Here is a 27,173-nt window from a genome sequence, read left to right on the forward strand (position 1 = left end):
AGAGTTTTCTTGAATCTTTCATATATTTTATAATGGCTATGTATAATATTAATAGAAAAAGTAAATACACTTTAATTTTAAATACATAGGCATCCTCCTAAGGATTTCTTCTTGAAGCAAATGCTTCTTGGTGGGAGTTAGGGAAAACTATAAACGTTGCTCGGGATTACTTGGGTTATTTATAGAATTTTCTTCCCAGCAGCATTTATTGGGCTTAAAGTTAAGCTTTGATTAAAGCGGTTAACTAAATGAACATAATTATAAGCTTTCCTGTCCGTGATTATTATGAAGATGTGAATTCGGATCAAATCCCTTATAATACTCATGGCATTTATGAGGTTTCTCTCCTGTGTGGACTCTTTGATGAATTCGAAGAGCTGAGCTATGACCAAAACCCTTGCCGCACTTAGCACATTGATAAGGCTTCTCTCCCGTGTGGACCCTCTGATGGATGTGAAGATTAGAGCTGTGACTAAAGCCCTTTCCACAATCATCACATTTATAGGGCTTTTCTCCTGTGTGGACTCTCTGATGAATGAGAAGATGTGAACGCTGACTGAATCCCTTACCACACTGTTCGCATTTATAGGGTTTCTCTCCAGTGTGTACTCTTTGATGAGTGTGAAGCTTTGAACTCTTGCTGAAGCCCTTCCCACATTCATGACAAGTATAGGGTTTCTCCCCTGTATGGACCCTCTGATGAATGCGAAGATCAGAGCTGTGACTAAAGTCCTTCCCACAGTCATCACATTTGTAAGGCTTCTCTCCTGTGTGTACTCTCTGATGAATCTGGAGATTTGAGCGCTGGGTAAAGCCCTTACCACAGTCATCACATTTATAGGACTTCTCTCCTGTGTGGACTAACTGATGAATTCGAAGATTTGAGCTCTGACTGAAGCCCTTACCACACTCATCACACTTATATGGTTTCTCTCCTGTGTGGACTCTCTGATGAACGTGAAGCACTGAACTCCGACTAAAACTCTTACCACACTGATCGCACTTAAAAGGCTTCTCTCCTATGTGAAGTCTCTGGTGAATGTGAAGTAATGAATTTCTACTGAGGTCCCTACCACACTCAAATTTATAGAGTTTCTCTTCTGTATGGACTCTTTGATGATTGTGAAGGCTAGAGATCTGACTGAAGCTCTTACCACACATGTGGCATATATAAGAAACCTCCCCTGTGCAGACTCTCTGATGAAAGTGAACACCTAAGCTCTGACTGAAGTTACCATCAACTTCATCACATCCATACAGCTTCTTACCTATGTGAATTCTTGGATGTCTATATAGGTCTGATCTCTGAGAGAAGCATGCTGTGCTGATGGAGCACTGATAGAACTTTTCTCCAAGTTGATTTCTCTTGTGGAGAACACACTGCGAGTTCCAATAATAAATTTCTTTGCATTTATTACATCCACAGTATTTCTCTTCCATAGAGTCTTTCAGTAAGTCATGTTGATATATCTCCCCAATGTACTCTGGACGGGCTTCCCCTGTTGAGACACAAGAATGCTGAACTATGAGCTTCTGTTCTTTTTCCACAGAGAGATTTTTCTTAGATATGCCAAGATGGCATCTGCTTCCTTGAAAACCATGTGACTCATTCATGTAGATTTCTCTAGCATAGTCTTGAGGGGTGTGTTTTGTTTCTAAGGACTGCCAGGGTATAAACTTTGTATATTTTAAGTTCCTGGGACTTCTGCCTTCAAAAGTCAGCTCATAGTTCCCATACCCTGGAACTTGCGTGGAGAGTATCAACCATTCCTGATGGTGGGAAAGGTCTTGTTGCTTGAGGTCTTTGGAATCTATTCCTTGGATGGTTTCCACATAGCTTCTATTCTTATATATCTGAGTGCTGGCACTCCTCCAGCCTTGCCAGCAGGGATGATTTTCATGTTCTAAATATCTGAATCTTTCTTCTTGGGGTTTGTAACTCTCTTTCCAGTTTCCTAGAAGAATAAGCAGATTATCCAGTGGTGAGATGAAGGTGGTGTTAAAAAATTTCCAAGTATCTCACTCACCTCCAGAAATATATGTGTATCCAGAAAGAAGGATTAGGACTTAGGATTTAGGTCTGAAATTCATGTGTTTGTTTATTCATATGTGAATCCCTTCATTCACTTATTCATTCAATCCACAGATGTATCCTAAGCATCTACTACTACCACGTACTGTTAGAAATCAAAAAATAAGGCTGACTGCTTCATGGAAATCATCTTAAAAACAGATTTAATTAGATTACTCTATTTGGGCATTGTTATGAGAAATAAAATATTTCTATTTTTCTATTCTAGCAGAGTGTGATAGATTGTGTGAAAAAATGGCTGTATTAATTCTGTACCTCTGCGTGTTCCCCTTCCATGCTGACTTTAGCTGGGCTATACAATTTGCTTTCTTTACTGGGACAATAGCAAAAGTGATACAAGCAGACTTGAAAGTGCTTGTACACTGGGGCTTGTCCTCTCTCTTGCTGGTTTTGAAAATTCTGTGACCACCAATATGTAAACAAGCCTGGGCTAGCCTGCTTGAAGAAAGATGTATGGTCAACACATCTCCATTATCCCTACTGATATCGACCTACTGCCAGACATGTGAGTCAGACTGTCCACCCTCATTTTAGACCATCCAGCCCCAGTCAAATCACTCTATGATAGAAGTTCCATCTAACCAATGAGAATCATGGAAAATAATAAGGTTTGTTTTAAGTCACTAGTTTGAAGTAGTTTGTTATATAGCAAAAGCTAACTTGTACAAATAGTATGAAGAGAGAACAAATTTAGAACCACACAGAATGAATTATGTGTGGAGATCTGTATTTTAAGTGAATTCCAGAAAATAAATAAGAATAATCACAAATACCTATCAATACATAGCCTGGGTGTCTTAGAAGATGTCTTGCTCTATCTTCTATCTGTCATCTGATTTAAGACCCATTTCTGAGGATACTTCTCCTATCTCAATACAATACCTAGACAAAGAACCAAAATACTCAACAAAACTGGTCCCAGAAGAAACTAACTCTATTACCTAACAGCTGGGATAACTTTACCTACTGACATGACATTTGTGTAGTTCTCCCACATGACCTCTCTGTAGAGCTTTTTTTGAGAAGAATCCAGGAATTTCCACTCCTCCCAAGTGAAAATAACAGTCACATCTTCAAATGTTACTGCCATCTGGTCAAAGATCAGATTTTCCAGGAAGAAGAGATCTAAATGAGAAGATGGACAAAGCAATAGCCATTCAGCACGTAATGTAAGTAACAAAGCAAATAAAAAAATAAAGAACTTTAATAATGAAGAAAAACAAGAAAGGTAAGAGGAGACATAACAATAGCAGATGGCTAAATAATGTATCCAGTCACTGAAGCCGGATACCCGGCTTTCCATCTTAAGAAACATTTATATAGCATCTGTCTGCTAACCACTGGGCTAAGTACTTCACATATTATTTTAAGTAGTCCTCACAGTGACCCTCTCGTAGATACGGTTATCATCCCTATTTTAAAAATTAGTAAATAATAGTTGAAAAAACTTAAGTCAATTCCCCCCAACCCTTTTTATTCTGGAAATGTTCATCTTCCTGCTCCAATCTGGGCTGGCTATTCTTTTTAGTGCTCCATTTTCAAGATTATATGATTCTTCCTCATTTGTGAATTACTCCATTAATTGGGAGGCACAGGCCCAAATTAGTTCAATCAAGTTTATGAATGGTAAGTCCACGGCCACTGAAAAAAGCAAAGGTGAGACACAGACAAGGTTTTCAAGATACACTTTTGGTTTAAAGGAGAATCTCCAAGCATGGTTACACTGCATGTTTGAAGTCCTTGTCATCATTCACGTGGCTGGGTATTGAATTCTAGAGCAAAAAGAATTTTTCTCAGAATCGTTTCACCGTTCATAAGCCTTCATTGTTGTTTCTAAGAATTTTTGTTTGTTTAATTCCTTTGCAACCAACTTTTTCTTTCTTTTCTGGAAATACTTTAGGATCCTCTTTTTTGACTGACCCTCTGCTTCCAGTGTTAAAGATGTATCCTCAGCTTCCCTGAAGTTCACAGGGCTCATCAAATCCTTCTTATGCTTATTCCCCTGTGGAGCATTCCAGGATGGAATGTCTTTAGCTCTATGCAGCTCTTCCCACTGTTGCTCCTGTTGCCTTCCAAGTTACTGTTGAAATTTCTCATTTGCTAATGGCTCTTTACTTCATCATTTTTTTTTTAGTTTTTTATCATCATGCAGTTTTAGAAAGAAGAGATAAATGTATGTATTCAGACTGCCTAAAAATACTTCTCTTAGTGGAAAGAACAGCTCATAAGTTGGTTATGTGACACATTTCTTTGATGACATATTCTCAATTCTAAAATTCAATTAAAAATGTTTAGTAAATACTACAATAAAGAAAATACATACTTTTAATGGAGGAAAACTAGAATATCATGACCATCAAGTCATTATAATCATAGCAGTTAAATACCAAAGGTTATGTGAAAAGAGCTGTTATCTCATTTACTATGACAACAATCCTAGAAGGTATAATTATCAACACTAAAGGAATAAGGAAACCAACATTTAAATTTCTTTTTTCTGATGTTTATTTATTTTTGAGGGGGAAGGGGAGGGCAGAGAGAGAGGGAGACTGAGGATTCAAAGCAGGCTCTGTCCTGAGATTGGAGGGCCCTAACACTGGGCTCGAACTCATGGATCATCATGACCTAAACCAAAGTCAGATGCTTAACCAGCCAACTGAGCCACCCAGGTGCCCCAGAAACCAACATTTAGCAAGATTAAGTAACTTGTATAAGGTCATTCAGTTGCAAAATAGTGGTTTTTAAACCCAGGCCTACTGTAAAAGAAGTAAAACACAACTTGGTGAAGGGTTGTAAATCAAGATTTCCATGTACATCCTTATTGTGTTAACAAAAGGACAGAAGGAAGATGTATTGAAATATTCAAGGATTTAAAGTATACCACCCAGGTACTGTTTTCCAAAAAACCTACATGAAAATCCATGCGTCAACAATGAAATATTAACCACAAATAAGAACTCAAGAATGAGAAAATTCAATGCTGTTCATTTTTAAATGTTTATAACATAAATGTTAAAAATGTAAAATATAATAAGTTTATGGGACGCCTGGGTGGGTCAGTCAGTTGAGCGTCCAACTTTTGATTTCAGCACAGGTCACAATCTCGCAGTTTGTGAGTTTGAGCCCCTCATCGGACTACATGGTGCACAGCCTGCTTGGGATTCTCTCTCTATCCCTCTCTTTCTGAGCCTCCCTGCTCTCTCTCTCTCTCAAAGTGAATAAAATAGACTTAAAAAAAATATAGTAAGTCTATTTTAACATAAACAAATGAATATACATAGATATCTGGCTAGCTAGCTAGACGAAATAGGTAAATTGGAATGTTCAGAAGCCCAGACTACAGGAGTGAAAACTGGAATTAGAACAGAAAATAAATGAACCCACTGGTTCCTTATTTTGTAAAAAGTACAGAAAAGTAAAACTCGGTCTGTTGGCCTGTTGTTATTGGCTTTGATTATTTTTAAAAATGTTTAAGAATTGCTTTAAAAAATACACTAGAGATTCAGAGTTTAGTCACTCTTACTGAAAACAAATTCATAAAATTTTCATTAATTCTGAATAATAATAAAAAATAAAAACTGAAAGTCTACCCTCCCTAAATAAGTTGAGAAGTAACCAGGATAGTTTTTACTGTGTCCTTTCTGACCTTTATTCATTCATACACACAAACATACATACACACCCCACTGAAATTTTCTCTTAACAAAGACATGACAATTCTGGTTTGCATTTCTCATGTAATATATAATGTACAACTTCACATTTCAGTACATATATACATCCATCTTATTTGTGATAGTTTTAAAATATGTCCACAAATTATATGATTCCCTTCCTTCCAAGAAGTGTTCCCGACCCCTTGAAAGTGGACTGGACTTAGGGACTCACTTCTGAGGAATATTACATAAAAAAACAGAAGGGGAAGAAGACATGGTATGCAACTTTCAAGACTAGCTCTTAAGGGCACTGCAGCTTCCTCCTTGCCCTTTTTCTTAGATCACTCTCTCTTGAAGAAGCTACCTTCTATGTGGTGAAAATACTTAGGAGCCTTGAACAGGACATGTGGCAAGAAATTGAGGCTTCTGTCCTCAGTGTGAAATGAGGCATTCTGCCAACAGCCACATGAGTGAAACATCTTAGCAGAAGATCCTCCGGCCCCAGTGAAGCCTCCCGATAACTGCAGTCCTGCTGACAGCTTGACTGCAGCCCCGTGCGAGACCCTGGGTTGGGACCACACAGCTATGCTGCTCCCAGATTCCTGACCCTTAGAAACTGAGTGACATGAAAAAATGTGTGTTATTTTAAACTGCAATAAATAAATAACATACTATTGTTCTACCAAGCATTCTGTTAGCGGTTAATTACTATTACAGTCAAATTGTTTTAGAAAAGAGAAAGTGAAAATTGCTAGCTCATTATGTGGCTAGTGTAATCTTGACTCCAGGAGCAGATAAAGACAGTATCAAAAAGTAATTGTAAAATTACAATCCCATTTGTAAATTTTATAAATCTATAAAAATCCTAAATAAAGTATTAACTAATTGAATTCAGGAATATATTAAAAATATGAATCATGATTACACATGGTTTATTTATTACAGGAAGGAAGGACAGTTCAACATGATAGAGAAAATCTATCAACATAATTCACTATATTAATAGACTATAGAAGAAAACCATAATTAGCTGATGCAGAAAAATCATGTGATAAAGTTCATAATGTTCAACACCTATATATGATCTTTAAAAACTTTCAACGGGGGCAGGGGGGGCGTGCCTGGGTGGCTCAGTCGGTTGGTTGAGCTTTCGACTTCGGCTCAGGTCATGATCTCACGGTCCGTGAGTTTAAGCCCCGCATCGGGCTCTGTGGGACAGCTCAGAGCCTGGAGCCTGCTTCAGATTCTGAGTCTTTCTCTCTGCCCCTCCCAACTCATGCTCTGTCTCTCTATCTCAAACATAAACATTAAAAAAAAATTTTTTAAACTTTCAGCAAGGGTGCCAGGGTGGCTCAGTTGGTTAAGCCTCCGACTCTTGATTTCAGCTCAGGTCATGATCTCGTGGTTTGTGAGTTCAAGCCCCATATTGGGCTCTGCACTGTCAGAGCTTGGGATTCTCTCTCTGTCTCTTGTTCTGCCCCCCTCCCCTGCTCATGCTATCTCTGTCTCTGTCTCTCAAAATAGGCAAATAAACTTTTAAAAAAATTTAATAAAAATAAAAAACAAAGTAAAATAAACACTTTTAGCAAAGTAGAAATAAACTCCCTAAATTGGTAAAGGTTACATATTAGGAACCTTCATCAAAATCAGAACTTGAATGTAGAATCTTTGTATGTGTTCCTTTTATTATGGTAAACAAGAATGACTACCATTACTGTTGCTTTCAACATAGTACCAAAGGTCTGACAAATACTATAAGAAAATGAAACAAGAGGCATAAGAATTAGAAGTAAAAACAAAAAAAAGTAATTATTTGCATATGTTATTGAAATCTATGTAGAAAAATGAACAGTATTCAAATAAACCACAAACTAAATAGAGACCTCAGCAAAATTACCAGATACAATAAAATGACAGCATAATTGTATCAGCAATCAACTACTAGAAAATAGAGGGTATGGGGTACCTGGGTGGCTCAGTAGGTTAAGCATCCAACTTCAGCTCAGGTCATGATCTAACAGTTTGTGAGTTTGAGCCCGCATTGGGCTCTGTGTTGACAGCTTGGAGCCTAGAGCCTGCTTCAGATTCTGTGTCTCCCTCTCTCACTGCCCCTCCCCCGCTCGTGCTCGCTGGTTCTCTCAAAAATAAATAAACTTTAAAAAAAAAATAGTATCATTCACAAAAAAGCAAAACAAAAACAAAAAACCACTATCTTAACCAATAAATAACTAAATAAAGAAGAAGCATACTTCCATGTTCTTGGATGGGTTGAATTAAATTCAATATACCCCCAAATTTCCAGCTGGATTTTTTAAGGAACACAATATACTTTTTCCCCTAAAATTTACAGGGAAGGAAAAGAAGTCTATAAAGACTTAAGTAAACCAAGCAGGAAGACTTGCCCTACCAGATAGTGACATACCACGGAACTACAACATTAAATCAAAACTGAAAAAAGACCAGTAGAACAGCATGGAAGACTCAGAGACTGTGTTTGTTTATATGTGAAAACACATTAACAATAAAGATGGCATTAAACATAAAAGAGGAAAGAATGGATTATTTACTATATGGTGTTGTGAAAACTGATTAACTATATGAGAAAACATAAACATGGATTCCAACTTAGTATCATATACAATGTAAACACTAGATAGATTTCAAAAGGGAAATCAATAAAGAAAATGGTGGAACTGAAAAACATTTACTATTATGAAATGAATCCAAGAGCCAGTTCTTTGAAGAAAAATATTAACAATAAAATAGATAAATTACCAGATAGCTAGCCAAAGGGGGAAAAAAGGAGTGAGCATAAATAGAAAAAAGTTAGAATTGACATTGGGGAAGTAGGAACAGATACAAATTTAACTGAATGTGGAGCACCTGGGTGGCTCAGTCGGTTAAGTGTCCGACTCTCAGTTTCAGCTCAGGTCATGATCTCACAGTTTCGTGGGTTCGAGCCTTGCATCAGACTCTGTGCTGGCAGTGCACAGCCTGCTTGGGATTCTCTCTCTCTCTCTTTCTCTCTCTGCCCCTCCCCCACTCATGCTGTCTCTGTCTCTCTCAAAACAAATAAACTTGAAAACTTAAAATTAACTGAATGTTAGGTGGGCACTTTCTACAGCTCTTTTAAAAATTAATCTTAATAGAAATAGGAAATATATTTTTTTCCTAGAAAACCATTCAACAAGTCCTAAAGAAAAAACACCTGAACAGATCAGCTAATGAAAGAAATTGCTCAAGTTACCAAAGAACTATAGCCTTCAAAAATAACTGGCCCAAATGTTTTCTAACATGAATTCTCTCAAATTTTCAAGGAACAGAATATTCAAAGTTATTAAATTATTCCAAATCATATAGAAAAACTATCAAAACTTTTAAGACATTGAGGAAAACACTGAGACAGTAAAAGTCATAAAACTATAGATCTACACTGTGTTACTAATGAATATTGATATAAACTTCAAGGATAAAGTAAAATATAAGGCTAATAAAATCCAGCAACACCTATATTTATAACATACTGCCATACTGCCAGTATTATCTTATTTTTTTACAGTTTCCCTGGAATTCAGGAATGGCTTGGCTGGGCAGTTCTAGTTCAGATCCCTCAGGAGATTGTTGAGTTGTCGACAGGAGCAGCAATTACTTTTTTTTAGAGGCTTGCTTGATTCGGCTGGAGGATTCATTTTCAGGGTGGCTCACTCACAAGGCTGGCAGGCTGGTTGTGACTGTTGATGGAAGATCTTAGTTTCTTTGCATTTGTTCACATGGCCTAGGCTACTTCTCAATGTAGAGGCAAGCAAAAGCTGTGTCCTTTGTATGACTTAGCTTTGGAAGTCACAAGCATCACTTCTGCAGTACTCCACTGATTGAGGTAATCATAAACCCCAGCCAGATTTGAGAAGAGGGGACACAGATCCTACTTTTTGGTGGTAAGAGTGTTAAGTCACATCGTAAGATGAGCATGAAGAGTCCAATATGTTACCGGTGTGGTCATCTTTAGAAAATGCAGACGTAATCTGCTACAATATCAAAGCAAATTGTAGCATGACAGAATGGTGCTTTATTCCAAAAGGTAAACAAAGGAAGGCCCAAATGAAGAAAATGTTAACTATAAACTGTCATAACAATGTTAAATAAGAAAAGCCATATATTTTAATCAGTGCCAAAAAGGTACTTCTTAAAATTCGGTATGGATCCTTCATTTAAAACTACAAACAAATCAAGTTAGCAAAATAAAAATAAAGACATGCAAATATATCTCAAATCCAAAAGTAAAACATTAAAGGCATACCCAATAAGACTGGAAACTTGACAGAGATACTGCAAATTCACTATATTTAAACCACTGATGAAACCACTTCCCAAAGCAAGTAGAGGGTATGGTATATGGGAAACCAAAGAAAATCAACTGAAAATTATTAGTAATTATAAGGGAAGTCAATTCTAATACTAGGTTTGTACCCTAGAAAACAAACACATGTATGCCAGAAGATACATACAACAAGTTTTTCAGTATATCAAAAAGACTGGAAGCAAAACAAAAGGCCCAACAACAGTAGGATGGATAAATAAGTTGTTGGTCATACTGTGAAAGCATACACAACAGTTAAAAAAAACTTTAGGTACATGAATCAACATGGATACACTGTAAAAATCTAACATTATACTAAAGAAGCTATTCACAGAATAGTTATATAGAGTCCATTTATATAAAACTAAAAAAAAATAGGTAAGGAATAATAAACATAACATTTAAGATAGCAGTTGCCTCTCTAGGAAAAGGAGGGAATGAAATTGTGGGGTTAGCAGGGTGGCTTTTAAAAGTATTTGCTGGTCTAGGGGCCCCTGGGTGGCTCAGTCAGTTAAGCGCGTCTAACTTCGGCTCAGGTCATGATCTCGCGGTTTTTGTGTTCAAGCCCCGCATCGGGTTCTGTGCTGACAGCTCAGAGCCTGGAGACTGTTTCAGATTCTGTGTCTCCCTCTCTCTGCCCCTTCCCCACTTGCACTCTGTTTCTCTGACTCAAAAACAAACAAACATTAAAAAAAATTAAAAGTATTTTCTGGTCTAGATGGTAGGCATTCATGTTATTATATTTTAATTTATACATACCTGTTTTAGTATGTTCTTTTGCATGTATGAATGCATCACAATAAAAGTTCAAATTAAGTAACCATGTGAAGTTCAGACATATAGTCATTAAAAGTTATTTGTAAAATGACATTTACAATACCAGTTAAAAAATAAAATTCCTGGGATGCCTGGCTGACTTAGCTGGTTAAGTGTCTGACTCTTGATTTTAGCTCAGGTCATGATCTCGTGGTTTGTAAGTTTAAGCCGAGCACCAGGCTCTGTGCTGACAGTATAGAGCCTGCTTGGGATTCTGTCTCCCTTTCTCTGCCCCTCCCCTGCTCACAATCTCTCTCTCTCTCAAAAATAAATAAACAAAAACATTAAAAAAATATAAATTCCTAAAAGCTTAACAAAAATACTTAGAACCTAGATAAACGTAGCTTTTTTTTTTTTTAATTTTTTTTTTCAACGTTTTTTATTTATTTTGGGACAGAGAGAGACAGAGCATGAACGGGGGAGGGGCAGAGAGAGAGGGAGACACAGAATCGGAAACAGGCTCCAGGCTTCGAGCCATCAGCCCAGAGCCTGACGCGGGGCTCGAACTCACGGACCGCGAGATCGTGACCTGGCTGAAGTCGGACGCTTAACCGACTGTGCCACCCAGGCGCCCCTGTAGCTTTTAAATTTAGAAAGCACTCCTCAATCTTAGGTAGGAGAAATAAACATAATTTTGTTCTCATTAAACTCATCTACATTTTCAATGATACTTACAGGTTTGGGGGTGGGTCTGAGAAACTGATTTTCAAATACTTTTGTGGGAGAAAGAAAAACCATTATTAAAAAGAAATGACACCCAAAAAACAAATAATCCAGTGAAGAAATGGGCAAAAGACATGAATAGACACTTTTCTAAAGAAGACATCCAGATGGCTAAAAGACACATGAAAACATGCTCAACATCACTCACCATCAGGGAAATACAAATCAAAAACCATAATCAGTTACCACCTCACACCTGTCACAGAGGCTAAAACTAACAACTCAGGCAACAACAGATGTTGGCGAGGATGCGGAAAAAGAGGATCCCTTTTGCACTGCTGGTGGGAATGCAAACTGGAACAGCCACTCTGGAGACGAGTGTGGAGGTTCCTCAAAAAATTAAAAACAGAACTACCCTACAACCCAGCAATTGCACTACTAGATATTTATCCAAAGGATACAGTAGTGCTGTTTCAAACCGGCACATGCACCCAAATGTTTATAGCAGCACTATCAACAATAGCCAAAGTATGGAAAGAGTCCAAATGACCATCAATAGATAAATGGATAAAGAAGATGTGGTGTGTGTGTGTATGTGTATAATGGAATATTACCTGACAATCAAAAAGAATGAAATCTTGCCATTTGCAACTACATGAATGGAACTAGAGTTTATTGTGCTAAGCAAAATTAGAGAAAGACAAATGTCATATGACTTCACTCATATATGGAATTTAAGATACAAAACATATGAACATAAAGGAAAAGAAGCAAAAGTAATATAAAATCAGGGAGAGGGACAAAACATAAGAGACTCTTAAATATAGAGAACAAACTGAGGGTTGCTGGAGGAAGTGTGGGTGGAGGGATGGGCTAAATGGGCAAGGGGCATTAGGGAGTACACTTGTTGGGATGAGCACTGCATATTATACGTAGGGGATGAATCACTGGATTCTACTCCTGAAATCATTATTGCACTATATCATAACTGACTTGGATGTAAAGTTAAAAAAAAAAAAAAAGAAGAATTAAAACAAAAAAATGAGAGGAGACTAACCCAGTGGCATATTAAAACTCTGTAACTCTGTAATTATAACACCATGAGGTTGACACAGGAATAGACAAGATCAATACAAAAGAATAGAAATCTGGAAATGGACCCAAATATAGCAGAGAATTCAAACATGATAAAGGTAATATCAAATTTGTGGGGATAAGATGGCTTATATATGGTGCCGGGATATCTGACTAGCCATTGGCCAAAAAAATATATTAAAGTAGATTCCCTGCTCAATTCTTATGTTTTAGCGACTAGAAATAGTTGTACATTATATTGTAAATAATAACTAACATAATAGCAACCAATTCTTATTGATTCTATTTGTCCACCACTGTGCTGGGTTTTACATATTTGACCTTATTTAACCTTCTTAACCCTACTAAGTTCTATTTCCCCACTTCAGAGATGAGAAACTGGTTAGGTAATGCAATCTAATTCACATAACTCAGAAGTGGCAGAAGCATGAAACAAGCTTAGATAGTGGACCCAGAGCCTGTATTTTGACCAATATGCTACATTAAAAAAAACATACTGAAAGGTTAATATATTCAATATCTAAAACTTTTAAGTAATTTTTACTTCCTTTTTTCCCAAAATGGGCTATCTTCCTTCCTTTTATCCTTAAATGAGGAAAAAGAAAGGCTAAATTCCTCTTCATTGCCCATTAAACGCACTATATATATACAGGAACAAAATTAAATACACGTCGATAGCAGAATTGAGAGATGGGTCCATGAAACAGGACAGCCCCAAAAGTGATCTGTGTGTACAACTGTGTATGTGTGTGTATATGTAATGAAGTTGGTAATTTGGTATATAAACAAGTAGCACTACAACCAATGGAGAAAGTAAATGTTGTAAGAAAAATAAGAAAGCGGGAGGTGGGAAAGAATGTTTAAGTTCTATCATTTCTCACACCAAAATAAATACCTGAAAGGCTTCAGAGTTAAACTTTTAAAATACTTGAAACTATAAAAAAATAATTGAGGAAAATGAAAGTAATTGTGTATTAGATTTGAGGGTGAAGAAGAGCTCTCAGAGCATAAAACTGTATTAATGAAAAGAAATAAGATTTCACTCTATACAGATTTGAAACTTACATGAATAAGTCCCAAAAGGCAAATGACAAAAGGGAGAAATATAGCAATTAGCAAATGGTTTGTATCTTTTACATACAAAGAATACTTTTCATCAAATAGAAACAAAAAATTCAGTAGGAAAAAAAAGTAATGCATGTCAAGAGGCATACATTATTTATGTCAAAGAAAGAATGCAAATGACCAGTAAATGCATGTAAAAAATGGTCAACCTTTCTAAAGATTAAAGGGATGCAATTAAAGGCAAAATCTTAAATACTCAAAGCTGGTAAAGGTTCAGAGAGAGAGGATCTTTCATCAAATGGTTACAGAAGTTAATTCATGTAGTATTTCTAAAAAAGAACTTAAGTTTTCCAAAAGCCTAAAATATAGACATTATATTCTTTGGCTCTGTTATCCTATTTCTCCAAGCGTATCTTGAAAGACATAAAGAGAGATACACTTAATAAATTATGTATAAAAATATTTAATAGAAAATGTTTATAAACAGCAAAATATTGAGAATTACTTTAACTTTTCCCCAAAAAAGAAAATTTAAATAAAGTACATATAGCTGGAAGGGAACATATATACCTAGAGTACAGTACACATACCTGGAATGGAATAATAGATAGTCTTAAAAACTCATGTTACCAAAAGACATTTGAAAAAAGTTCAATTATATGTTAAATGAAAAAAATTATACAAAAACTGGCCATCCATAATTCAACAAATATTCAATGAGTGCTTACTACATGCCACGCACAGTTCTATGTACTGAAAATGTTCTCTGCCTTCATGGAGCCTATTTCTCATGTTGAAATTTTTTTTATATATACTAATCTACATATATGCATGTTAGATTACCTATGTGTCTACTTTTGTACGTATGTGTACATATTAGTGTTTTTACAGATTAGTATGTATTTGTATCGAATATTATATAAAAGACTATAAGTAAATAGATCCAAATGTCAGTAATGGCTGCCTCTGGTTGATGTGCAGGGGACTGAGTGGTGCACAAGAATAAGTAACCAATTAAACAAAAATAGCATAGCTTTCCACAATGTGACCTCACCTTATACATGCATACTTAGGTTCTACTGTAACTAGCTCTGTTTTCTTAGTTTTCCCCTCAATTTCTGCCTGAGACTCAATGATGATCTTCCCATCTAGAATACTACCTTCCTGTTCATGATGATTTTTTCAAATCTGAGTTTCTATTCCTGTCTTTTAAGTGCCACTCATTCTAACACGTTAATGTTTGCTAACTTGAGAAATTATTATTGACCTCATATGGTTTATCTCCTCAGTGTTCAGAAAAAAAATTCTTATATTTCTTGATCTCAGAGCATCAAGAACGGTACAAATTTTACAGTAGACCTGAATGACTGGCTGAATAAATGAGTAAATGTTGGGAAAAGACACTGGGTGGGAATAGGAGGTTTGGAAGTTTCTCAGCCAAGTGAGGAACATTTTCTACTCTGGTTCATCCATCCCCACTGCCACTTCCACTATTCCCACCACCTATGGATAATTCCAGGGGTATTTTATAAATAAGAAAAGACATTCCTACTCACCTGGGATCAGACTATGAAGAAAATAGTGAACATTGCTTCCTCCTTTATGCTCATCTTTTAGGGAAGGGTGGAGTTTTGAGGAGTCTGAGCTGAGGGAGAAGAAAGGAGGAATGAAAGACTGGGCATGCCTTGCAATCATCCCCACATACTAACTGGGTGTGACCCCCAAACCTCCTAGAAAGAGGCCAGAAAGAACATAAGAACGTTTCTGTTCCTTTTTAAGGGCCAGATAGGAGACTTATGAGAATTGGAACCAGGACTTAATTTCTGAACCTTTAAAAACTTCAAAGGTACAATTCTTGTTTGGGCATGAAAACAGAATTTGATCTCACAGTCCCTCCAGGGATGCAGATGCTCTCTAATGTAATTTAACCTCTCTGAGCCCCAAGGCTTTCCTAATTAATTATTAACAAAAATAGTAAAATAATAGAAATAGGGCACTTATTTTCTATTCTTAAAGTATTTTTCTTATTTTGTTCAGTAAAGTAGAAAGATAATTCCATTGCTCTTCTCTACTTAATACACAGAAATACTGGATTTACTATCAGAGTTCCTAGAATCTTACAGAACGGTCCCAGATCTAGCGTTCCCCGGACCTCATCAGTCTCTGTCACTAACCACTTGTAGAACTTTGAAAATGACCAAACTTCTAGACCTCCCAGGGCCTCACTTTCCTCACCTGTAAAATGGGGGCATGAGCCTTTGCTAATGGGGGCATGAGCCTTTGCTACCCGGGCCCTGCCTTGGTGATCACAGGTCCCTGGGGAAAATGATAAACAGTTAAGAGCCCTCTTTCTCTAGAAAGAAAAAAAAAAAACGATTCGTGGACGGCCCGAGAGCAGCATAGCTTTGGGCTCTCCCAACGCGCCACGGGCTGCCCGAGTGTTTTTGGATTCAGACACACAAATGGTTCTCAAGGAGCGGGATCTGCTCGCATCAGGGCCACCGATCTGCGTGGCCTCTGCTCCTGCAGCGCAGATGCGCGCGGCCTCGGTTCCACGTCCAGACCCCCGACCCGAGCTCCGCCCCAACACCTTCCAGTCCCAAGCACCCCGGTCCCGGGGTCAAAGCTGCCTCTGTCCTCCTCTCTTCTTCCCCTCAGTCGGTTTTAATTTGGGGAGGGCGACTGTGAAGGACCCACCTACACTGGTGTCTTCGGGATTTCTAAGCCGGGAGCCGCTTCTCGGCCCCACACCCTCCCTTTTCTGCCACTTTTTCTTCAGCCACAGCTCTCCCCGCTTCTGGCTCGGTGCTCCCGACAATCCGCGTCACTAGTGGAACCTCTGAGGGGGGACAGGACCGGCCAAAACAGTCCGTCTACACAAACAATGGCCGCAGCCCCGCTAGACCGAAAAGGAAGCCCCGGGCCTCCAAATAGACACTCGGAGTGTTTCCATGGAGACGGGCGGGGCGGGGCGGGAAAGGAAAGGAAAGCGCCGGAGAACGTGGCTCCTGATTGGACAGAAGGCCCGGGACTCAGTTCGGCCGTCTGTCGCAGGCGTTCGGGCACCGGAGACCTGAGTTCTCCGAACTCTGAGTGGAGAATAGGACCGAATCACCGCCCGCCCCCCCGTCCCGATGCTAACGAAATAGGGCTACTCTAGGTGCTTTTAGGGACTCTGGAAAGGGGGGGGTGGGGGGGGCTGGGGATTCACGGAATGGAGAGGCCAGCCTCGAAGAATTCTGGGACCCTCACAACCCGCCAGTGCGGAACTCCCCAACAGGAACCTGGGGAAACCCTTGCTGTCACTTCGCCTTTGGGGGAGAGAGGTGGTTGCTCCCGCTGTCCTGAGCCCTCGGCAGAATAGGCACACCACTAGCTCTGGCCCGAGCATTGTCCTTAAACTCCAAGTTGGAGTCGCGTAGCCACAAAGAGGACCTTTTAAATTCCAGGTTACGGTTGCCCAAGATCCGCTTGGCTTCTGCTGACTCGGTAGAGGAGTCGCGCTTTCCTCCTTCCTCCCTCTTCTCTTTCTGCCAAGTCCCGGGCTCTCTGGAGACTCCTGGCAGAGAGGAGAAAGACAAGGTGGGGATCCAGGCGGAGCCGTGGGAAGGAGCTCTAGAAAGAGATCCAATCACCTGCTCTTCTATTATCTTGTTCAATGTTCTCTTAGGAAAATATTTTCATTTCCTTAGGCGCTTCTCCTCAAACTTGGGCTGGATCAGTAGTATTCAAATATTGGTCAAGGAACGTTTTTTAGGGTAGTCTTTAAAAGCAAGGGACTCGTTGGATTCTATTCTGACCACACCACCCACTCAGGATGTGATCTTGGCTGAATAACAACCTTTTTGTGTCATCATTAAAATAGGCAGCATAATAATTTTTTTTACCGGCTTGTTGTTAGAATTAACTGAGTTAGTGTCGTCAAAATGCTTAAACTGGTCCCTGGCACATAGGAAGTACTCTATAAATGTTAACTATGTATTTACAGTTCAACGTTTAGCAGAAGTGGGTGGTCCAGGGCCTACCCGTCTGGCCTCCACTAGGAAATGAACACCTGAATTTCTTATGACTCCCAAGATCACCTTTTGAAAATCACTGTGTGGACCCCCTCTGGCTTACCCATTCAGAGGTTATATGGCACAGAGCTTAAGAGCTTGGGTTTTGCTGTCTAAAAGAACTGACTTTAAACTCCATGGTTTTACCCATTAAGTGATGTTGGGCAAGTTATTTAATCTTTCACCCCCAGTTTTCTCCTGTGTAAGATGAAAATTTTAATAAGATTTTAGTTAAGATCCTGAATGCATAGACATTGACCAGTAAGAGCGAGCACTGAGGTGGGCTGCTCTCCCACACTGCTTCCAACTGGTAGAGTATTAGTCCTGATTGTTAAGGAATAGTGGGATAATCCATGCAATTTGCTTTTCAGCATTCCTGGCACATAAAAACATCAAATGTTAGCTGGCAATGTCACTCTTTATAGTCTCATTTTTAAAATGCACTTTTAGGGGCGCCTGGGTGGCGCAGTCGGTTAAGCGTCCGACTTCAGCCAGGTCACGATCTCGCGGTCCGTGAGTTCGAGCCCCGCGTCAGGCTCTGGGCTGATGGCTCGGAGCCTGGAGCCTGTTTCCGATTCTGTGTCTCCCTCTCTCTCTGCCCCTCCCCCGTTCATGCTCTGTCTCTCTCTGTCCCAAAAATAAAAAAAAAATTAAAAACGTTGAAAAAAAAAAAAAATTTAAAAAAAAAAAAAAATAAATAAAAAAATAAAATGCACTTTTAGGGGCCCCTGGGTGGCTCAGTTGGTTAAGGGTTTGACTTTGGCTCAGGTCATGATTTCACAATTCGTGGGTTCAAACCCTGCGTTGGGCTCTGTACTGACAGCTCAGAGCCTGGAGCCTGCTTCAGATTCTGTATCTCCCTCTCTCCGCCCTTCCCCTGCTCACACTCTGTGTGTGTGTGTCTCTCTCTCAAAAATAAATAAACATTGAACAATTGAAAAAACAAAAGGATTCAGAGTCTGTATCACTCAGGTCCCCTCCATCTGAAGAAACAGTTCAGGAAAGCACTCTAAACAAATAGCAAATAAAGATGGAAATAAATCAGAAAAATTATGGGAAAGGAAACAGAGGAATTCATGATGTAAAATAAATATGAACCTAAAGTAACATATAATGCAATATATTATCAACCCATGTGCTTAAGGTGAATGGACTGAATTTTCTTATATAAAGGGAGAGACAGACTGGGTCAAGCAACAAAATCCAGGCATATGCTGTTTACAATAAACACCTGTGAGGTTGGTCAAAAAGCTACCAGGCAAACAAAAAGCAGAAATTTCAGTATTACAGAAAACTAATTGAAAGTTCAGAATCAAAGAGATGGATCTTATACATTGATAAAAGGCACAATTTATGAGGAAGCATAATAGTATCAAACCTGCTAAATACATAAGGCAAAAATTTATAAATTCTGAGGACTTGATAAATACAATTCTGTGGGAAAATTCAGTACATTTGTGTCAGAATTAGATCTAGGAGAGAAAAGATAAGGTCCTACAGAAATTGAGTAGTATAATTAAAAATCTTGATTTAAGAGGCATATAGAAACTTCTTTCCCTAGTGTCCATAGAAAATTAACAAAAATGAATTATGAGCTTTGTTGTCCTCATCCATAGATGATGCATGTGCTTTTAATTGCCTTTATTATTTTCCCACCTTATTAGTGCAGTTTTACTAAGAATAGTGTTTCTCCTTCCAGCTGCAGGGGCATAAGGAGACATGTTAACATTTTTTCTAAGATGCTTTTTTGCTAGTAGTTATTAAGAAGTTTTGCATTTTCCATTTTATTATTGTGCACTTTAAGACAAAGAAGCCCCCAAAAATTAAACTGTAGCAAAATAGAGAAACAACAAAGCCGAATTATCTTTAATGATAATGCAATAAAGGCAAGTAAGTGATGCTCTTCCTCACAAAGGTGGCTTTTCATGACAAGGCTAAACCAAAAGGGAAAAGAAACAAAAAGGGTTGCACTGAAATGTATGACACTGGGGTGCCTGTGTGGCTCAGTCGGTTAAGCATGGGACTCCTGATTTCACCTCAGGTCATGATCTCATGGTTTGTGAGTTGGAGCCCCAAATGGGTCTCTGCACTGACAGTGCAGAGCCTGCTTGGGATTCTTTCTTTCCCTCTCTCCATGCTCCACCCACCTCTCAAAATAAATAAATTAACTTTAAAAAAATCTTTAAAATGTATGTATATTATACTTAAGTGCTTATGTAAAATTAAATATATCAGGTATATGTAAATTAAATGAAAATGGGGGGAAAAAAGTCGAATTCACTTTTACTAAGGCACAGTTTGGGACCCTCAGCTTCTGAAACTTATTTTAACCATCTCAGTTTATTTTCCATGTATAAATGTGTTCTATTTAATGGTTTTATAAGCATGTTGGAAATGGTTTTGGAACCTAAACCTGTAACACTCCTAGCTTCTCCTAAGATGTATGTACTTGCGAACTTTGGATGTTTTATTCCCAGCTAGAAAAGGTCCAGAAAACTGCGAGGCACGAAGTAGGTACTCAGTAATTATATGGTTTACTGGATGGGCGAGTAAAGTGATGCTGCCTATTGGGGGGTCATCCTGTCTGGGAAAGGTCGTCTGCAGCCGGGGTCCAACTCTCAGACCCACCTGGCGCACGTGTTCTTGGTTAACCGGAAAGGGAAGGAGTCACGCGCCCGCACGGCTGCTGCGCTCAGAAGACCCTAATCGCACACTATCCTCTGGGAGGAGCTGTGCCTGCCAGGCGAGTCTGAGGCTCCTGTGGGGCGTGGGCGGGTGGGCGCAGTGCCCCCTCCGCCAGCCAATGGGAAAAGGGGCTCACCAGCCCCGCGAAGAAGTGTCCGCGCCTGGCGCAGCCCTCCACGTGTTTGCTCCAGCGCGCAGCTGCGTAGGGACCTCGCGCATAAAAAGGCCGAGTGAGCTCCCATTTCGCATCAAGCAGCAGGTACCTGTTGAGGCGTTTTTTTCACTTTTTGCCTTCCCTCTTTGGCTCGTGGCTTTCAGCACTGGGATTTAGCCCGCTCTTGACCCCCTCTGTGACCCAAGGTATGCAATGACCCTCCTCTTCTCTGACGGTGTATTGCCCGTTGTAAACTAGCATGTTAGGTCCTGTGAGGGCCTTTTCAGCGCCCATATTCTTAGGGAAGACAGGGAAGGGAATGGAGACCCCGACCCGTGGTCCAGAAGGAGGAACCATCAGACCCCTCGGGTAGAGAACGCGGTGGGCCTATGGACGCGGGCCGGACCACCGAGAGAGACCACTTGCCCCTTGCGAGGCCGCGGTCACCCCAACCCCAGTGGGTACGTGGGTAAGGAGTCCGCTTCGGGTGGGGACCTTGTGTGGTCCTTAACTCGCGTGCAGCACCTGTTTCTTAACAGGTCAGGTGGTAGGATTATGCTCACTTTCGTCATACCTGGTAAATAAAGGCACTCCTCTCACATCCCATCCCGGGAGCAGGTGTTTGGCCTTCAATCTGGAAATAATCTCTCCACCTGAGCTCTGCCGTTTTTCCTCTACTTTGTGCCCACTCTCAGCCCTTCATCCTACTGAAGGTGAAACAGCCAAAAACTTTACAGACCCTGTGCTCCACGCTACCGGTTTCTCTCTCTCCTCCTTACTAGCAAAATTCTAGAAAGAATAGTGCATGCTTGCTCCCTGTACCAGTCACATCTACCCATAGTAGTGAGATTTTAAATAACTCCCAACCCTTGTCCCCTAGCAGTGACTTAAAATTGCCCTCTCTACAGTGGTTACCAGTGAGCTCCCACCTGCCAAGTTCAAGTGCAGTCGATGGGCATTCATTTCTTCATCTCTTTGGGATTTGACAAATTGATGTTGCCTTCCTTTTACCTTTCGGTTTATTTAAGGAATGTATTCTGATTAAAATTGTCACAAATTGTCTTAAACCCAAAACGCAACCATGGTTAATATTTTGGCATATTTTCTTTGTTTTTATGCAGAGGTTTTGTTTGAATTACTTAGATCTAATACTGATTGCCTTACCATATGCTTTTAACCCAGCACGTGTTGCTTGTTGCTGCACAAAGAGGTCATTTTAAGGACTGAAAAATCAAGTGTGTGCCATATTTTTAACGCATTTGTTTCATTAATCATAATTTTAATTTGACAATTATTTACTTTTTAAAAAAATACCTTTATGCATAAAACTTTATTTCTATAATTGGGATTCTTTCCATTGGATAATTTCCCAGAGAGAGGTTACTGATTGAAAACTCATGCAGTGTTTTTAAAGTTCTTCCTAGTTGCGGACATGCAGCTTTCCTAGGGTATAGCTATTAACATACTGACAGATACAGCTGCAGTTGATTGTCATCATCATGTTGTTTTGGTTTTTTAAAGTTAAATATTTTTGCCATTTTGATAATTGTGAAATGTCATTGGTATGTATTAGTTTTGATATCTGCTTAAGTTTGAACATTTTCTGAAATACTTGTTAGCTATTTACCTCTCTCCCCCCTGTATGAATAGCCCATTAGCAATAATTTGTTTTTAGTGCTTTTCCTATTTGTATTTGTATTATGTTTTAGTGCATAACCTATTTGTATTATGTCTTTCTGGTAATATTAACCTTTTTATGTAAAGTATTTCTTTTTTAAGTTTATTTATTTAGAGAAAGTGCACATGTACCTATGAAAGCAGGGTAGGGGCAGAGAGCGAGAATCCCATGCTGTCAGCGTGGAGCCCTATCTGGGGCTCAGACTCACAAACCTGGAGATCATGACCCGAGTGGAAATCAAGAGTCAGATGCTTAACCACCTGAGCTACCCAGGAACCCCTGAACCTTTTAAAAATAACCATATTTTAGTGTGAACTATAGTTCACATGGGAGACAGCATTAAACGTATGTGTGCAGCTTAGTGAGTCATCCATGCAGACCCATAGGAAGCCAAGGAAAAGAACTTACCAGAATCCAAACACCTCGAGGGCATGTCCCTGATCACCAACACCTCCCTAACTGAAGAGGTAGTGTTAGATCTACTTTTATAGGTAGTTACCTCCTTACCCCAGCCCATGTAAAAAGTATGGTTTTAACACCTATGCGTGCAACCATAAACAGTATAGTGTTTTTTTTTTTTTTTTAAGTTTTGATTTTCTATAAATGGAATTACATGGTACTTAATCTTTCTGGGACTGGCTTCATTCACTGATGATATTTGTGAGATTCATCCTAGTGACAGGGAGCTGCATATCATATGTGTTCATTGCTGTATAGGATTTCATGGTATGAATTTACCACAGTTTATTTATTGGTTCTATAGATGGGCTCCTGGATCTTTCTAGTACTTGGGAATTACAATCAATGCTGCTGTGGCTATTCTTAAATATCTCTTAGTGTTTGTGCACCCATGTTTCTGTTGGGTGTATTCTGAGGACAGTAATTATAGGCCATAGGGGATGCAGATCTCCAATTAAAAAAATATAACCATTTTATTTAGAAATAGTTTTAGATTTACAGAAAGAGTTCTTACATACTCCTCACCCAATTTCCCCTATTTTATTTTATTTTTTTAATTTTTTTTTTTTTTTTAACATTTATTTATTTTTGAGACAGAGAGAGACAGAGCATGAACGGGGGAGGGGCAGAGAGAGAGGGAGACACAGAATCAGAAGCAGGCTCCAGGCTCTGGGCCATCAGCCCAGAGCCTGATGCGGGGCTCGAACTCACGGACCGCAAGATCGTGACCTGAGCTGAAGTCGGACGCTCAACCGACTGAGCCACCCAGGCGCCCCTAATTTCCCCTATTTTAATGTCTTGTGTTACTATTGTGTATTTGAAACCACTAAGGCAATCAATGAAGACTATCAACTAAGTCACACTGAATTCAGATTTCACTACTGTTTCACAGTACTTTTTCTGTTCTTGGGTCTTTTCCAGGATATTGTATTACATATGGTCATCTTGTCTCCTTTGGTCTGTGACAGTTTCTAAGTCTCCCCCCGCCCCCCCAGTGCCCTTTTTTTTTTTTTTTTTTTTTGATAACCTTGACAGTTTTGAGAACTACCGATCAGGTATTTTGTAACATGTCATTTTGGGTTTGTCCGATGTTTGCCTCATGTGTAGACTGGGATTTGGGGTTTAGGGGAGGAATATGACAGTGGTGATGTACCATTTTCCTCACATCATTATCAGTGGTACATACTATTAACAATGACCTATGACTGATTATATTAACCTTGATCACCAGGCTGAGACAGTGTTGATCAGGTTTCCCCACTTAGCAAATCACTAAGCATAGTCCACACTCCTGGGTAGGAGGGGAATGGGGTTAAGATCTACTTCCTGGAGGAGGGAATATCTACATAAAATATTAAATTTTGAATTCTTTAAGAGATTTGTCTCTTTCCCTTCATTCATTCATTCATTCATTCATGGATAGCCATATTGACTCCTGGATATTTGCTTTCTGCTTTGGGTTATAATAATATAGTATGTTATTTTGGCCAGTGGGAGCTCTTTCCAGTTGGCTTCTATGTCCTTTTGATCTACTCCATCCTTTTTTCCTTTCTGGCACTATGAGCTCTAGGCTTCTTTTATATATTCCCAGCCCCAACCCTAGAACCTGCAGTTTCTTCAAGGAGCCCTGATTCCTTTTATTGGAGAACAGTATTAGAACCAAGATCTGAGTCTGGGTGCATAGCTACAATTTTAATAGTTCATGTCAACAGTTCTGAAGTGGTTTTACTGATTTACACTCCAACTCTATTTGCTGAATTTCCTATAAAGTTTTTGCTGTTGGGGTGCCTGGGTGGTTCAATTGGTTAAGCACGGGACTCGATTTTGGCTCAGGTCATGATCTCACAATCATGAGACTGAGCCCCGTGTCTGGCTCTGCACTTGGCGTGAAGCCTGCTTGAGATTCTCTCTCTCCCTCTCTCTCTGACCCTCTCCCGCTTGCACTCTCACTCTCTTTTTTGTTTTTTCATTTGCCATTTGTATTTGAATTCTTATGGACAAGAGGTTTTAATTTCAACATAGTTAACTATATCTCCTAATATTCATGCTGGTTTGCAATCATTTCCCTTATTGTGCCCAAGCTGGTAAGTCCCCCTTCTCCTAAGCTATAATGAATATTCTCTATTTTTCCTCCTCTGGTCTGAAGTATTAATGGCTTACTGATTTACTCTAGATTAGTTCTGTGAGGATGCTAATTAATCGTTTCTGAATGGTTTACCAGTTGTCCTAATCTGCACTGGAATGCTTCCCTTTTCAGTTATAGTATTCCTTCTATTATACATTAAAATCTTTTGAGATTGTCTTTTCCTGAGTTATCTACTCTGCTTCTGATTTGTTTATTATGGTAGCATCATAGAGAAGGACTGATTGAGTTACATCCTCAGCAGTAGAGGGTAAGGCTTTGGAAATGGTTTCAGCTGGGGGCAGTTTGCTGCCCTGACGACCTTTGGCAATGTCTGAAGACACTTTGTCACAACTATGGGAGATTGAAGGTTCTAATAACATCTAGAGTCCTGCAGTGCTGCTAAACATTATATAGTGCACCTAAGTGTCACTCAATGAAGAATTTTCTAGCCAACAATGTTAGTAGTGGTGAGATTGAGAAACTCCATTCCTTATGGCAATTCCATAAGGGCAACCAAGAAAGAAAATCAGGCCAGAGTATATGAAAAGGGTGGGAATATCCTATTTTCTAGATGAAGTGTCACTTCCCCCAGACCTTCTCATCTCTACCCTTTCTAGAAAAGAATCCCTCCTTCCTTTGTGTTCTAGAGTCCTATTAGAGCTCAGAAGATTGCCATTACATATTTAGAGGTTCCTCTTCCTGTAGCCCAGTGTTCAGCACAGGATCCAGTATCACAGAATATGGCCACACAGATTGCATTTAACCCTGAATCCCCCATGCCTAGAAAAATAGAGTGAAATTAAAAGGAAGGGGTACCTAGTAGAAGGAGAATGACCTTTGTAGTTTGATTGGCTACTTGTCAACTCTTTAACCTGGGAAAGTTTCTTAATTTCTGAATCCTTGATTCTATAAAATGTGGATAAAAACCAAACCTTCAGGACTATTTTTAAGACCAAAGAACATTTTCATAACCTATACACGATAGATCCTCAATAAATGTCATTGTTAACATGTGAGGAATGAATATTTTGAACAAACAGGCTTTAAATATAAAGAGCAAAAATTTATATCAATAAATTTGCAAATTGAAATCCTCTTAGACCATGGATTCCCATTTTAGTTCAGGACATGTTGGAATTTATGAATGCCTTCACACAAGAGGAGCAACACCAGACAGCATCTGTTTTCCAAACAAAGGAAGACCACAAAACAAGGAAAAAGAACAATTCCTTCAAGAACAGCATAAAACCTTTGGGAAGGAGGCCAAAGTGTATGGTACTTTCTGTCAGAATTGCACATATCTTGTAGGAGTATAAATCCAATAAGATTCAGAACCATCTAGATCTTGGCTCACAGAGACACCTGGAAAGGCAAGAGGAAAAAAAAGTATCAGATTGTGAAAGTTAAGGGGAAAGAGAATACCAAGAAGGTTCTTATTATATGTATGGCACCCTGTAAGTTAGGTGCACGCAGTAACTTCTAATCTTTGCAGAGGTAGGTACTGTCATTTTTCTTCTAGATATGAAAGTTGAATCCAAAAATACCTGTTGGGTTTTGTAGCAAGATGGTAATTGGTAGGAGTTATCTCAGTGGAATTCTGGTGGCAAAAGTGAGATCACAGTGGATGGAGGAGGAATGATAGGTAAAGTATAGAAGACTCTGAAGAAGCTTGAGCGTTAAGATGAAGGGGATGTGGAGTAAAGGGAACATTTGTGTAAGGCTAGACTTGGGCATGTTTAAATGTTAGTGAGAAGAGCTGAGAGGTCAGGGAGACGTTAAGACAGGAGATCACTAATGAATTAAGTCCTTTAACAATTAGAAGCTGATGAGGTTCAGATCACTGGTGGAGCCAAGAGCTTTACAAAAGGAGAAAGAGCCCCTTTGTTACAAAAAGAAAAAGATTGGCCCAGGCACAGTGAAATCTGGAAATTTCTAGGCAGGACCCTAGGGTGTGTTCTGTGCCTCATTTCCCCTCCCCTACCATAGCTTTTCTGTCTTGGAGAAATCTCATTTATCCTTTGAAGTTTCCTCAGATTTACTCCTTTTTTTTTTTTTTTTTTTTTTTTTTTTTTGCTTCTTTAAAAAAAATTATTGTTGGAAACTGTTTTGGTACCATCCTAATCTGTAAACTAGAATATTCTCTGCAGTGCAGACACACACACACACACACACACACACACAAAAGGCGAGATCCTAAAACAACTGATGGCTCCCTCATTACTGTAGGATAAAGTCCTGATTTACTATGTAATTTTGAGGCAATTCAATTTTTG

The 27,173-nt window shown here is 39.1% G+C and overlaps 1 protein-coding gene across 2 annotated transcripts; it reads right to left on the minus strand.

The window, feature by feature from the left end:
* On the minus strand, window positions 1–16,684 carry ZNF214 (zinc finger protein 214). 2 transcript variants are annotated; one of them, XM_058688096.1, is made up of 4 exons: window positions 16,442–16,684; window positions 15,301–15,389; window positions 3,056–3,217; window positions 1–1,955 (listed from the first exon to the last, which is right to left on the minus strand). In XM_058688096.1, exons 3-4 carry the CDS (start codon window positions 3,180–3,182, stop codon window positions 259–261), a joined length of 1,824 nt encoding a protein of 607 aa, XP_058544079.1. In that variant the 5' UTR covers window positions 3,183–3,217; window positions 15,301–15,389; window positions 16,442–16,684; the 3' UTR covers window positions 1–258. The 2 variants fall into 2 exon arrangements, with proteins under 2 accessions (XP_058544079.1, XP_058544078.1); XM_058688095.1 differs by lacking the exon at window positions 16,442–16,684 and adding an exon at window positions 15,980–16,019.
* Window positions 16,685–27,173: the final 10,489 nt, after the last annotated feature.

Source organism: Neofelis nebulosa, chromosome 10 (assembly GCF_028018385.1).
Source record: "Neofelis nebulosa isolate mNeoNeb1 chromosome 10, mNeoNeb1.pri, whole genome shotgun sequence".
Taxonomy (NCBI): Eukaryota; Metazoa; Chordata; class Mammalia; order Carnivora; family Felidae; genus Neofelis; species Neofelis nebulosa.

Coding starts and splice junctions, on each gene's coding strand:
- ZNF214 (XM_058688095.1), bottom strand. Junction 3,218..15,300: donor TCTTCATAGTCTGATCCCAG/GTGAGTAGGAAT, acceptor CTTCTCATTTAG/ATCTCTTCTTCCTGGAAAAT. Junction 1,956..3,055: donor CACAAATGTCATGTCAGTAG/GTAAAGTTATCC, acceptor TTATTCTTCTAG/GAAACTGGAAAGAGAGTTAC.